This window comes from Choristoneura fumiferana, chromosome 11 (genome assembly GCF_025370935.1).
Source record: "Choristoneura fumiferana chromosome 11, NRCan_CFum_1, whole genome shotgun sequence".
Taxonomy (NCBI): Eukaryota; Metazoa; Arthropoda; class Insecta; order Lepidoptera; family Tortricidae; genus Choristoneura; species Choristoneura fumiferana.
Window position 1 is genome coordinate 12,364,054 of NC_133482.1, and position 15,376 is coordinate 12,379,429.

General features: G+C 52.8%; 2 protein-coding genes across 7 annotated transcripts; both read left to right on the forward strand.

Annotated features, from left to right (window-relative positions):
• The first annotated feature begins 207 nt into the window (after positions 1-207).
• LOC141432806 (uncharacterized) lies at positions 208-10,209 on the forward strand. 6 transcript variants are annotated; one of them, XM_074094586.1, is made up of 8 exons: positions 208-309; positions 1,286-3,422; positions 3,552-4,342; positions 5,177-5,803; positions 5,923-7,239; positions 7,386-7,772; positions 8,418-8,822; positions 9,090-10,209. In XM_074094586.1, exons 1-8 carry the CDS (start codon positions 268-270, stop codon positions 10,071-10,073), a joined length of 6,690 nt encoding a protein of 2,229 aa, XP_073950687.1. In that variant the 5' UTR covers positions 208-267; the 3' UTR covers positions 10,074-10,209. The 6 variants fall into 6 exon arrangements, with proteins under 6 accessions (XP_073950687.1, XP_073950686.1, XP_073950685.1 ...); XM_074094585.1 differs by having other exon boundaries at positions 1,286-2,249; positions 2,361-3,422; positions 8,418-10,209; XM_074094584.1 differs by having other exon boundaries at positions 8,418-10,209.
• A 1,715-nt stretch (positions 10,210-11,924) lies between these two features.
• On the forward strand, positions 11,925-14,032 carry LOC141433003 (uncharacterized). Its single transcript, XM_074094841.1, has 2 exons — positions 11,925-12,004; positions 12,057-14,032. The coding sequence occupies exons 1-2, from the start codon at positions 11,925-11,927 to the stop codon at positions 13,948-13,950; spliced, it is 1,974 nt and encodes a 657-aa protein (XP_073950942.1). The 3' UTR covers positions 13,951-14,032.
• The last annotated feature ends 1,344 nt before the right edge of the window (positions 14,033-15,376 follow it).

Consider the following 15,376-nt stretch of genomic DNA (forward strand, 5'->3'; position numbering starts at 1 on the left):
TACAAACAAGTATAAACGCGTAATACTCGCATGTTTTCAGAAAATATTATTGTCTGCAAAATACAATGTCTCAATCAGACTACAATTAATACGCATTGTTCTAAATCGCAAGGTAACTTTGACATTGTTATCGTATAGAACTTTAATTTTCATTGAACCGTGTCAATATTTGAGCATAAACGTATCACGTCAATGGGGTATGGAAATTTGAGTATAAAAAGCCCCAGGTCTTTGGTAGCAGCATCAGTCCGGTTTCAACTCTCAACCATGAGAGCAACAACCTTCGTGATCTTGTTCTGCGTTCTGCAGGTGAGTTCTTTGCTTTAACATCTTTTATAACTATACTTGCTAATTTTGTACTATTACATTAATACCAAATGCAAGCCTTCTTAGCCTTCTTCCGAAGATACGGTTGCAATTTAGAACCAAATCAATATTTGAAAATCTCAATGAGATCAAATTTTGACACCGAAAATGTCTTAAGTAGGCTTTTGTACACATTAAAAAAATACTATTTTAGTTTTTTGAAACTGAGATAAATAACAACAGGTGCCTTGATTTAACATACAATTTTTATGCTGCTTTTTTTCTTTAAACAAATTATAGCTCATATAGTCTTGAATGAAAACCACAAAACAACCAATTCAAAAAAATAAACGGGAAAATTTAAAAAGAAATGTCCAAGTTCCTATTCAAATAATTCTGGAGACAACTACTAACCCCTGCCGCTAAAAAAAGATTTATGGTCTTAGTAATTTAAGCACAAAATTAAAACAAATCTGTAAATGCTATTCAAGCTATAAGCCAGATGAAATAATAATAGGTACCTCTTCTTGCTTTTTTGTTTTATTCGTCCTCATTTGTTTTTATAAGTTGAAATAATTTCGTGTCTTAAGATGCTCGTAAAATCAGTATTTCCTTTCCTTCTTTATTTCTATAAACTCTAGACATCACCGACCGAATCCCTAGAAATAAAGGATCTGGGAAAGATTTGTCAAAAAAATCAAATCCTACGCTGCCATTAAATGAGAGTTTTGAAAGCATCGTGGTCGTGAGGGCCACTACGAAATTTGAAAATTAAAGTTCGTATTGTACCGTCCCTTTCACTAGTTTTAAATAATATTAGCATAAGCGTGACGGCAAGATACCAAGATACAATTTTGCACTTCGTAATATAGGGACTAGTTAACAAAAAATTATGCGGTTCGACCAACGCTTCACTTATTTCGGACTATACCGGGTATGTAAATAATTGAAACATATTGTAATGATATACTTCTGACAGTACGCAGCTGCTCAATATGTCGAAGATAATAACTACCTTCAAGGAATCCTCGCGCTGGAGCAGACGATGAGAGAAACCAGCGAAAATGAATCAGACACATACGAACAAGACAACAACGGAACTGTATACGAAAAACAAACTACCCGCAAAACGTTTGAAAGAAATAATGCTCCTAACGCAAATGTGTCAGGCGAAGACAAATTGGTGAGAACCTTTGTCATCGAGACTGACGCTTCCGGGCACGAGACTATCTACGAAGAAGATGTAATTATCCACAAAGTGCCAGGTCAAGGAACGACGTCCACTAGCTCTGGACGCCGCGCCATTGGCGGCTTCGGTGGATCCTCTGCTAGCTCTACCGCTGCAGCTTCATCAGGATCAGGTGGATATGGACCACAAGGGCCACAAGGACCACAAGGACCAGCTGGACAACAAGGACCAGCTGGACCAGGTGCATACGGACCAGGATCATCAGCTAGCACTGCTGCTTCAGCTGCTGCAGGACAAAATGGACTAGGTGGACCACAAGGACCACAAGGCCTCCAAGGACCACAAGGACAACAAGGACCAGCTGGACCAGGTGGATACGGACCTGGATCATCAGCTAGCGCTGCTGCTTCAGCTGCTGCAGGACAAAATGGACCATACGGACCAAATGGACCATACGGACCATACGGACCACAAGGACCACAAGGACCACAAGGACAACAAGGACCAGCTGGACCAGGTGGATATGGACCAGGATCCGCAGCTAGCTCTGCTGCTGCAGCTTCATCAGGACAAGGTGGATATGGACCACAAGGACCACAAGGGCCACAAGGACCACAAGGACCAGCTGGACCAGGTGGATACGGACCAGGATCATCAGCTAGCGCTGCTGCTGCAGCTGCTGCAGGACCAAACGGACCAGGAGGACCACAAGGACTACAAGGACCACAAGGACCACAAGGACCAGCTGGACCAGGTGGATACGGACCAGGATCATCAGCTAGCGGTGCTGCTTCAGCTGCTGCAGGACCAAACGGACCAGGAGGACCACAAGGACCACAAGGACCACAAGGACCAGCTGGACCAGGTGGATACGGACCAGGATCATCAGCTAGCGCTGCTGCTGCAGCTGCTGCAGGACCAAACGGACCAGGAGGACCACAAGGACCACAAGGACCACAAGGACCACAAGGACCAGCTGGACCAGGTGGATACGGACCAGGATCATCAGCTAGCGCTGCTGCTGCAGCTGCTGCAGGACCAAATGGAGCATACGGACCAAATGGACCATACGGACCATACGGACCACAAGGACCACAAGGACCACAAGGACAACAAGGACCACAAGGACCAGCTGGACCAGGTGGATACGGACCCGAATCATCAGCTAGCGCTGCTGCTGCAGCTGCTGCAGGACCAAACGGACCATACGGACCATACGGACCACAAGGACCACAAGGACCACAAGGACCACAAGGACCAGCTGGACCAGGTGGATACGGACCAGGATCATCAGCTAGCGCTGCTGCTGCAGCTGCTGCAGGACCAAACGGACCAGGAGGACCACAAGGACTACAAGGACCACAAGGACCACAAGGACCAGCTGGACCAGGTGGATACGGACCAGGATCATCAGCCAGCGCTGCTGCTGCAGCTGCTGCAGGACCAAACGGACCAGGAGGACCACAAGGACCACAAGGACCACAAGGACCAGCTGGACCAGGTGGATACGGACCTGGATCATCAGCTAGCGCTGCTGCTTCAGCTGCTGCAGGACCAAATGGAGCATACGGACCAAATGGACCATACGGACCATACGGACCACAAGGACCACAAGGACCACAAGGACCACAAGGACCACAAGGACAAGCTGGTCCAGGTGGATATGGACCAGGATCCGCAGCTAGCTCTGCTGCTGCAGCTTCATCAGGACAAGGTGGATACGGTCCACAAGGACCACAAGGGCCACAAGGACCACAAGGACCAGCTGGACCAGGTGGATACGGACCAGGATCATCAAGTAGTGCTTCTGCTACTGCTACTGTGTCTTCACAACCAGAAGAAATCATAATTATTGAAGAGCAACCAGAAGTTACCGTAACAGCTAATGCTAACGCTAATGCAGGACCATATGGACCAGCTGGACCAGGTAGATACGGACCCGGATCATCAGCTAGCGCTGCTGCTGCAGCTGCTGCAGGACCAAACGGACCATACGGACCATACGGACCACAAGGACCACAAGGACCTCAAGGACCACAAGGACCAGCTGGACCAGGTGGATACGGACCAGGATCATCAGCTAGCGCTGCTGCTTCAGCTGCTGCAGGACCAAATGGAGCATACGGACCAAATGGACCATACGGACCATACGGACCACAAGGACCACAAGGACCACAAGGACCACAAGGACCAGCTGGACCAGGTGGATACGGACCAGGATCATCAGCTAGCGCTGCTGCTGCAGCTGCTGCAGGACCAAACGGACCAGGAGGACCACAAGGACTACAAGGACCACAAGGACCACAAGGACCAGCTGGACCAGGTGGATACGGACCAGGATCATCAGCTAGCGCTGCTGCTGCAGCTGCTGCAGGACCAAACGGACCAGGAGGACCACAAAAACTACAAGGACCACAAGGACCACAAGGGCCAGCTGGACCAGGTGGATACGGACCAGGATCATCAGCTAGCGCTGCTGCTGCAGCTGCTGCAGGACCAAATGGAGCATACGGACCAAATGGACCATACGGACCGTACGGACCACAAGGACCACAAGGACCACAAGGACAACAAGGACCACAAGGACCAGCTGGACCAGGTGGATACGGACCGAATCATCAGCTAGCGCTGCTGCTGCAGCTGCTGCAGGACCAAACGGACCATTCGGACCATACGGACCACAAGGACCACAAGGACCACAAGGACCACAAGGACCAGCTGGACCAGGTGGATACGGACCAGGATCATCAGCTAGCGCTGCTGCTGCAGCTGCTGCAGGACCAAACGGACCAGGAGGACCACAAGGACTACAAGGACCACAAGGACCACAAGGACCAGCTGGACCAGGTGGATACGGACCAGGATCATCAGCCAGCGCTGCTGCTGCAGCTGCTGCAGGACCAAACGGACCAGGAGGACCACAAGGACCACAAGGACCACAAGGACCAGCTGGACCAGGTGGATACGGACCTGGATCATCAGCTAGCGCTGCTGCTTCAGCTGCTGCAGGACCAAATGGAGCATACGGACCAAATGGACCATACGGACCATACGGACCACAAGGATCACAAGGACCACAAGGGCCACAAGGACCACAAGGACCAGCTGGACCAGGTGGATACGGACCAGGATCATCAAGTAGTGCTTCTGCTACTGCTACTGTGTCTTCACAACCAGAAGAAATCATAATTATTGAAGAGCAACCAGAAGTTACCGTAACAGCTAATGCTAACGCTAATGCAGGACCATATGGACCAGCTGGACCAGGTGGATACGGACCAGGATCATCAGCTAGCGCTGCTGCTTCAGCTGCTGCAGGACCAAATGGAGCATACGGACCAAATGGACCATACGGACCATACGGACCACAAGGACCACAAGGACCACAAGGACCACAAGGACCACAAGGACCAGCTGGACCAGGTGGATACGGACCCGGATCATCAGCTAGCGCTGCTGCTGCAGCTGCTGCAGGACCAAACGGACCATACGGACCATACGGACCACAAGGACCACAAGGACCACAAGGACCAGCTGGACCAGGTGGATACGGACCAGGATCATCAGCTAGCGCTGCTGCTTCAGCTGCTGCAGGACCAAATGGAGCATACGGACCAAATGGACCATACGGACCATACGGACCACAAGGACCACAAGGACCACAAGGAACATCTGGACCAGGTGGATACGGACCAGGATCATCAGCTAGCGCTGCTGCTGCAGCTGCTGCAGGACCAAACGGACCAGGAGGACCACAAGGACTACAAGGACCACAAGGACCACAAGGACCAGCTGGACCAGGTGGATACGGACCAGGATCATCAGCTAGCGCTGCTGCTGCAGCTGCTGCAGGACCAAACGGACCAGGAGGACCACAAGGACTACAAGGACCACAAGGACCACAAGGACCAGCTGGACCAGGTGGATACGGACCAGGATCATCAGCTAGCGCTGCTGCTGCAGCTGCTGCAGGACCAAATGGAGCATACGGACCAAATGGACCATACGGACCATACGGACCACAAGGACCACAAGGACCACAAGGACAACAAGGACCACAAGGACCAGCTGGACCAGGTGGATACGGACCCGAATCATCAGCTAGCGCTGCTGCTGCAGCTGCTGCAGGACCAAACGGACCAGGAGGACCACAAGGACCACAAGGACCACAAGGACCAGCTGGACCAGGTGGATACGGACCAGGATCATCAGCTAGCGCTGCTGCTGCAGCTGCTGCAGGACCAAACGGACCAGGAGGACCACAAGGACTACAAGGACCACAAGGACCACAAGGACCAGCTGGACCAGGTGGATACGGACCAGGATCATCAGCTAGCGCTGCTGCTCAGCTGCTGCAGGACCAAACGGACCAGGAGGACCACAAGGACCACAAGGACCACAAGGACCACAAGGACCAGCTGGACCAGGTGGATACGGACCAGGATCATCAGCTAGCGCTGCTGCTTCAGCTGCTGCAGGACCAAATGGAGCATACGGACCAAATGGACCATACGGACCATACGGACCACAAGGACCACAAGGACCACAAGGACCACAAGGACCAGCTGGACCAGGTGGATACGGACCAGGATCATCAGCTAGCGCTGCTGCTTCAGCTGCTGCAGGACCAAACGGACCAGGAGGACCACAAGGACCACAAGGACCACAAGGACCACAAGGACCAGCTGGACCAGGTGGATACGGACCAGGATCATCAGCTAGCGCTGCTGCTTCAGCTGCTGCAGGACCAAATGGAGCATATGGACCAAATGGACCATACGGACCATACGGACCACAAGGACCACAAGGACCACAAGGACCACAAGGACCAGCTGGACCAGGTGGATACGGACCAGGATCATCAGCTAGCGCTGCTGCTGCAGCTGCTGCAGGACCAAACGGACCAGGAGGACCACAAGGACTACAAGGACCACAAGGACCACAAGGACCACAAGGACCAGCTGGACCAGGTGGATACGGACCAGGATCATCAGCTAGCGCTGCTGCTGCAGCTGCTGCAGGACCAAACGGACCAGGAGGACCACAAGGACCACAAGGACCACAAGGACCACAAGGACCAGCTGGACCAGGTGGATACGGACCAGGATCATCAGCTAGCGCTGCTGCTGCAGCTGCTGCAGGACCAAATGGAGCATACGGACCAAATGGACCATACGGACCATACGGACCACAAGGACCACAAGGACCACAAGGACCACAAGGACCACAAGGACCAGCTGGACCAGGTGGATACGGACCAGGATCATCAGCTAGCGCTGCTGCTGCAGCTGCTGCAGGACCAAACGGACCAGGAGGACCACAAGGACCACAAGGACCACAAGGACCACAAGGACCAGCTGGACCAGGTGGATACGGACCAGGATCATCAGCTAGCGCTGCTGCTGCAGCTGCTGCAGGACCAAACGGACCAGGAGGACCACAAGGACCACAAGGACCACAAGGACCACAAGGACCAGCTGGACCAGGTGGATACGGACCTGGATCATCAGCTAGCGCTGCTGCTTCAGCTGCTGCAGGACCAAATGGACCAAATGGACCATACGGACCATACGGACCACAAGGACCACAAGGACCACAAGGACCACAAGGACCAGCTGGACCAGGTGGATACGGACCAGGATCATCAGCTAGCGCTGCTGCTGCAGCTGCTGCAGGACCAAACGGACCAGGAGGACCACAAGGACTACAAGGACCACAAGGACCACAAGGACCAGCTGGACCAGGTGGATACGGACCTGGATCATCAGCTAGCGCTGCTGCTTCAGCTGCTGCAGGACCAAATGAGGCATACGGACCAATGGACCATACGGACCATACGGACCACAAGGACCACAAGGACCACAAGGACCACAAGGACCAGCTGGACCAGGTGGATACGGACCAGGATCATCAGCTAGCGCTGCTGCTGCAGCTGCTGCAGGACCAAACGGACCAGGAGGACCACAAGGACCACAAGGACCACAAGGACCACAAGGACCAGCTGGACCAGGTGGATACGGACCTGGATCATCAGCTAGCGCTGCTGCTTCAGCTGCTGCAGGACCAAATGGAGCATACGGACCAAATGGACCATACGGACCATACGGACCACAAGGACCACAAGGACCACAAGGACCACAAGGACCAGCTGGACCAGGTGGATACGGACCAGGATCATCAGCTAGCGCTGCTGCTGCAGCTGCTGCAGGACCAAACGGACCAGGAGGACCACAAGGACTACAAGGACCACAAGGACCACAAGGACCAGCTGGACCAGGTGGATACGGACCAGGATCATCAGCTAGCGCTGCTGCTGCAGCTGCTGCAGGACCAAACGGACCAGGAGGACCACAAGGACTACAAGGACCACAAGGACCACAAGGACCACAAGGACCAGCTGGACCAGGTGGATACGGACCAGGATCATCAGCTAGCGCTGCTGCTGCAGCTGCTGCAGGACCAAATGGAGCATACGGACCAAATGGACCATACGGACCATACGGACCACAAGGACCACAAGGACCACAAGGACAACAAGGACCACAAGGACCAGCTGGACCAGGTGGATACGGACCCGAATCATCAGCTAGCGCTGCTGCTGCAGCTGCTGCAGGACCAAACGGACCATACGGACCACACGGACCACAAGGACCACAAGGACCACAAGGACCAGCTGGACCAGGTGGATACGGACCAGGATCATCAGCTAGCGCTGCTGCTGCAGCTGCTGCAGGACCAAACGGACCAGGAGGACCACAAGGACCACAAGGACCACAAGGACCACAAGGACCAGCTGGACCAGGTGGATACGGACCAGGATCATCAGCTAGCGCTGCTGCTGCAGCTGCTGCAGGACCAAACGGACCAGGAGGACCACAAGGACCACAAGGACCACAAGGACCACAAGGACCAGCTGGACCAGGTGGATACGGACCAGGATCATCAGCTAGCGCTGCTGCTTCAGCTGCTGCAGGACCAAATGGAGCATACGGACCAAATGGACCATACGGACCATACGGACCACAAGGACCACAAGGACCACAAGGACAACAAGGACCACAAGGACCAGCTGGACCAGGTGGATACGGACCCGGATCATCAGCTAGCGCTGCTGCTGCAGCTGCTGCAGGACCAAACGGACCATACGGACCATACGGACCACAAGGACCACAAGGACCACAAGGACCACAAGGACCAGCTGGACCAGGTGGATACGGACCAGGATCATCAGCTAGCGCTGCTGCTGCAGCTGCTGCAGGACCAAACGGACCAGGAGGACCACAAGGACTACAAGGACCACAAGGACCACAAGGACCAGCTGGACCAGGTGGATACGGACCAGGATCATCAGCTAGCGCTGCTGCTTCAGCTGCTGCAGGACCAAACGGACCAGGAGGACCACAAGGACCACAAGGACCACAAGGACAACAAGGACCAGCTGGACCAGGTGGATACGGACCAGGATCATCAGCTAGCGCTGCTGCTTCAGCTGCTGCAGGACCAAATGGAGCATACGGACCAAATGGACCATACGGACCATACGGACCACAAGGACCACAAGGACCACAAGGACCACAAGGACCAGCTGGACCAGGTGGATACGGACCAGGATCATCAGCTAGCGCTGCTGCTGCAGCTGCTGCAGGACCAAACGGACCAGGAGGACCACAAGGACTACAAGGACCACAAGGACCACAAGGACCAGCTGGACCAGGTGGATACGGACCAGGATCATCAGCTAGCGCTGCTGCTGCAGCTGCTGCAGGACCAAATGGAGCATACGGACCAAATGGACCATACGGACCACAAGGACCACAAGGACCACAAGGACAACAAGGACCACAAGGACCAGCTGGACCAGGTGGATACGGACCCGAATCATCAGCTAGCGCTGCTGCTGCAGCTGCTGCAGGACCAAACGGACCATACGGACCATACGGACCACAAGGACCACAAGGACCACAAGGACCACAAGGACCAGCTGGACCAGGTGGATACGGACCAGGATCATCAGCTAGCGCTGCTGCTGCAGCTGCTGCAGGACCAAACGGACCAGGAGGACCACAAGGACTACAAGGACCACAAGGACCACAAGGACCACAAGGACCAGCTGGACCAGGTGGATACGGACCAGGATCATCAGCCAGCGCTGCTGCTGCAGCTGCTGCAGGACCAAACGGACCAGAAGGACCACAAGGACCACAAGGACCACAAGGACCAGCTGGACCAGGTGGATACGGACCTGGATCATCAGCTAGCGCTGCTGCTTCAGCTGCTGCAGGACCAAATGGAGCATACGGACCAAATGGACCATACGGACCATACGGACCACAAGGACCACAAGGACCACAAGGACCACAAGGACCACAAGGACAAGCTGGTCCAGGTGGATATGGACCAGGATCCGCAGCTAGCTCTGCTGCTGCAGCTTCATCAGGACAAGGTGGATACGGTCCACAAGGACCACAAGGGCCACAAGGACCACAAGGACCAGCTGGACCAGGTGGATACGGACCAGGATCATCAAGTAGTGCTTCTGCTACTGCTACTGTGTCTTCACAACCAGAAGAAATCATAATTATTGAAGAGCAACCAGAAGTTACCGTAACAGCTAATGCTAACGCTAATGCAGGACCATATGGACCAGCTGGACCAGGTGGATACGGACCCGGATCATCAGCTAGCGCTGCTGCTGCAGCTGCTGCAGGACCAAACGGACCATACGGACCATACGGACCACAAGGACCACAAGGACCACAAGGACCAGCTGGACCAGGTGGATACGGACCAGGATCATCAGCTAGCGCTGCTGCTTCAGCTGCTGCAGGACCAAATGGAGCATACGGACCAAATGGACCATACGGACCATACGGACCACAAGGACCACAAGGACCACAAGGACCACAAGGACCAGCTGGACCAGGTGGATACGGACCAGGATCATCAGCTAGCGCTGCTGCTGCAGCTGCTGCAGGACCAAACGGACCAGGAGGACCACAAGGACTACAAGGACCACAAGGACCACAAGGACCAGCTGGACCAGGTGGATACGGACCAGGATCATCAGCTAGCGCTGCTGCTGCAGCTGCTGCAGGACCAAACGGACCAGGAGGACCACAAGGACTACAAGGACCACAAGGACCACAAGGACCAGCTGGACCAGGTGGATACGGACCAGGATCATCAGCTAGCGCTGCTGCTGCAGCTGCTGCAGGACCAAATGGAGCATACGGACCAAATGGACCATACGGACCATACGGACCACAAGGACCACAAGGACCACAAGGACAACAAGGACCACAAGGACCAGCTGGACCAGGTGGATACGGACCCGAATCATCAGCTAGCGCTGCTGCTGCAGCTGCTGCAGGACCAAACGGACCATTCGGACCATACGGACCACAAGGACCACAAGGACCACAAGGACCACAAGGACCAGCTGGACCAGGTGGATACGGACCAGGATCATCAGCTAGCGCTGCTGCTGCAGCTGCTGCAGGACCAAACGGACCAGGAGGACCACAAGGACTACAAGGACCACAAGGACCACAAGGACCAGCTGGACCAGGTGGATACGGACCAGGATCATCAGCTAGCGCTGCTGCTGCAGCTGCTGCAGGACCAAACGGACCAGGAGGACCACAAGGACCACAAGGACCACAAGGACCAGCTGGACCAGGTGGATACGGACCTGGATCATCAGCTAGCGCTGCTGCTTCAGCTGCTGCAGGACCAAATGGAGCATACGGACCAAATGGACCATACGGACCATACGGACCACAAGGACCACAAGGACCACAAGGACCACAAGGACCACAAGGACAAGCTGGTCCAGGTGGATATGGACCAGGATCCGCAGCTAGCTCTGCTGCTGCAGCTTCATCAGGACAAGGTGGATACGGTCCACAAGGACCACAAGGGCCACAAGGACCACAAGGACCAGCTGGACCAGGTGGATACGGACCAGGATCATCAAGTAGTGCTTCTGCTACTGCTACTGTGTCTTCACAACCAGAAGAAATCATAATTATTGAAGAGCAACCAGAAGTTACCGTAACAGCTAATGCTAACGCTAATGCAGGACCATATGGACCAGCTGGACCAGGTGGATACGGACCAGGATCGGCAGCTAGCGCTGCTGCTTCAGCTGCTGCAGGACCAAATGGAGCATACGGACCAAATGGACCATACGGACCATACGGACCACAAGGACCACAAGGACCACAAGGACCACAAGGACCAGCTGGACCAGGTGGATACGGACCCGGATCATCAGCTAGCGCTGCTGCTGCAGCTGCTGCAGGACCAAACGGACCACAAGGACCACAAGGACCACAAGGACCACAAGGACCACAAGGACCAGCTGGACCAGGTGGATACGGACCAGGATCATCAGCTAGCGCTGCTGCTTCAGCTGCTGCAGGACCAAATGGAGCATACGGACCAAATGGACCATACGGACCATACGGACCACAAGGACCACAAGGACCACAAGGACCACAAGGACCAGCTGGACCAGGTGGATACGGACCAGGATCATCAGCTAGCGCTGCTGCTGCAGCTGCTGCAGGACCAAACGGACCAGGAGGACAAGGACACAAGGACTACAAGGACCACAAGGACCACAAGGACCAGCTGGACCAGGTGGATACGGACCAGGATCATCAGCTAGCGCTGCTGCTGCAGCTGCTGCAGGACCAAACGGACCAGGAGGACCACAAGGACTACAAGGACCACAAGGACCACAAGGACCAGCTGGACCAGGTGGATACGGACCAGGATCATCAGCTAGCGCTGCTGCTGCAGCTGCTGCAGGACCAAATGGAGCATACGGACCAAATGGACCATACGGACCATACGGACCACAAGGACCACAAGGACCACAAGGACAACAAGGACCACAAGGACCAGCTGGACCAGGTGGATACGGACCCGAATCATCAGCTAGCGCTGCTGCTGCAGCTGCTGCAGGACCAAACGGACCAGGAGGACCACAAGGACCACAAGGACCACAAGGACCACAAGGACCAGCTGGACCAGGTGGATACGGACCAGGATCATCAGCTAGCGCTGCTGCTGCAGCTGCTGCAGGACCAAACGGACCAGGAGGACCACAAGGACTACAAGGACCACAAGGACCACAAGGACCAGCTGGACCAGGTGGATACGGACCAGGATCATCAGCTAGCGCTGCTGCTTCAGCTGCTGCAGGACCAAACGGACCAGGAGGACCACAAGGACCACAAGGACCACAAGGACCACAAGGACCAGCTGGACCAGGTGGATACGGACCAGGATCATCAGCTAGCGCTGCTGCTTCAGCTGCTGCAGGACCAAATGGAGCATACGGACCAAATGGACCATACGGACCATACGGACCACAAGGACCACAAGGACCACAAGGACCACAAGGACCAGCTGGACCAGGTGGATACGGACCAGGATCATCAGCTAGCGCTGCTGCTGCAGCTGCTGCAGGACCAAACGGACCAGGAGGACCACAAGGACTACAAGGACCACAAGGACCACAAGGACCAGCTGGACCAGGTGGATACGGACCAGGATCATCAGCTAGCGCTGCTGCTGCAGCTGCTGCAGGACCAAACGGACCAGGAGGACCACAAGGACCACAGGGACCACAAGGACCACAGGGACCAGCTGGACCAGGTGAATACGGACCTGGATCATCAGCTAGCGCTGCTGCTTCAGCTGCTGCAGGACCAAATGGACCAAATGGACCATACGGACCATACGGACCACAAGGACCACAAGGACCACAAGGACCACAAGGACAACAAGGACCAGCTGGACCAGGTGGATACGGACCAGGATCATCAGCTAGCGCTGCTGCTTCAGCTGCTGCAGGACCAAACGGACCAGGAGGACCACAAGGCCCACAAGGCTCACAAGGACCACAAGGACCAGCTGGACCAGGTGGATACGGACCTGGTTCATCAGCTAGCGCTGCTGCTTCAGCTGCTGCAGGAACAAATGGACCATACGGACCAAGTGGACCATACGGACCATACGGACCACAAGGACCACAAGGACCACAAGGACAACCAGGACCAGCTGGACCAGGTGGATACGGACCAGGATCATCAGCTAGCGCTGCTGCTGCTGCTTCTTTCTCTGGCCCTCAAGGACCAGGAGGACCAGTCATTATCATTGAAGAAGTGCCAGGATCATCAGCTAGCGCTGGCGCTTCAGCTTCATCAGGGTCAGGAGGACTATACGGACCACAAGGACCACAAGGATCACAAGGGCCACAAGGACTAGCTGGACCAGGAGGATACGGATCAGAATCTTCTGCTGCTTCTGCTGCTGCTTCTGCTGGCTCTGGATACGGTCAAGGTGGACAACCGTGGTTCGGAGGACGCAAAGTCTGCCGACTGTCGCGCAGCCAATTCGTTGTCAAGGTCGGCACCCGCCGTCAACCATGCACCACTTGCTAGTTCTTAAGTTTCTTATAATCCTTAGTTTTTTTCCGGATACATCTTTAACTTCTTGTATATTTTAATAAATTCTGGCATCTCATTTGGTTTTTTTTTTCTATTAATTCACAGCTTTATAAGCTACACAAAACAAAAAAAAAAATTATTAAATCTTTCTGTGGCTGGCAGCGTTTCTTCTTTGAATAACTAAGCTTTAAGATATTTTATCAGCAGCTCTTGGGTCCCCTGAGACATCGAATAACTTCTCTTTAATTTTATTATGTTTTCTATACATGACATAACATTGTCTTATATCCAAGAATATGTTAGAAAATTTAAATATTTTGTCTCAAAAAAAAAAAAAGAATCAGGATTCGACTTTCAATAAGTCAAAAATGAGCAAGGCTAAGTGGAATCATGGAAATCAATTCACAATTTGGTAATGTAATAAAGCCGTGAATGCATATTCATTATAGTGTCATTACATGTGTATCGTAACATTTCATATTTAACAGTAACTTGAAAGAAAAGCCTAGTTATTGATAAAGTAGTTACTGCGAAACAGTTTCCTATACTGTTGACTCGGGTATACTTCTCTTATCTTCTCTTCTTTCCTTCTCTTGTCTTACCGCGTCCTAGACCTTTGAATTTTAAAGCTGGTCACGAATGGGAACACCTCACAAATAAAATAACAAACACCTCCGCTTATTGGCTTTCTATTAATGACCAAATGTTCGCCAATTCAGGACTTCATGTATTTATTATCTATCTTAATAATAAATGATATTATAGTCACATCAATTGCATATCGTAGCAATGCAGCTCCTCAAGGAACTGTCTGTCACTTACTGTTTTTGATTTCTGAAATTTGATAGCTAATATTCCTTCCCACGTTTTGGTAACTTCTTTCCAAAAACTTGATCCGATTCAGTCAGTTGATAGAAAAAAAAATGTATTCGTAACATTACCTCAAATAATATAAACAGTGAACCACCTTCCAAATATGATAAAATGTGCAGTTGTCATGTGTATAATTTTCTTGAAGAAACTTGGTTACATCTTCGTCCTGAGTGAGAGGTTTCAATAACTTAGGGATTCGAAGATTTCCCACAGTTAAGTACGTGAAACAAATGTACATTAAGGGATTCCAAATCGCATCCTGCATATTCGATAACCGGTTGATCTCTCGGCCCCTCGTATAAAAAACACATGTAAATTAATACAAATTTATGTGAGAAGAAGATGACCGTTGCCCTTTCAAGATGGTCCATTCTGACGATAGCTTTCGGATGTGTATCTGGTGTTTGAGATTAAAACAAAATATAAATTTACGATGGATTAGTTTGTTTTCTGTGTGCGTGCAGTGACTTGTGGTACATTTCTTGAATAATGCTTCCGTGAAATATCTGGAATAACCTCACATAAAAGAGGTGAGATTTTAATTTTT

Coding starts and splice junctions, on each gene's coding strand:
- LOC141432806 (XM_074094584.1), top strand. CDS start 268: ATGAGAGCAACAACCTTCGTGATCTTGTTCTGCGTTCTGCAG. Junction 3,423..3,551: donor ATATGGACCAGCTGGACCAG/GTAGATACGGAC, acceptor CAGCTGGACCAG/GTGGATACGGACCAGGATCA. Junction 7,240..7,385: donor ACAAGGACCAGCTGGACCAG/GTGGATACGGAC, acceptor CAGCTGGACCAG/GTGGATACGGACCAGGATCA.
- LOC141433003 (XM_074094841.1), top strand. CDS start 11,925: ATGGAGCATACGGACCAAATGGACCATACGGACCATACGGACCACAAG. Junction 12,005..12,056: donor CACAAGGACCACAAGGACCA/GCTGGACCAGGT, acceptor CTGCTGCTGCAG/CTGCTGCAGGACCAAACGGA.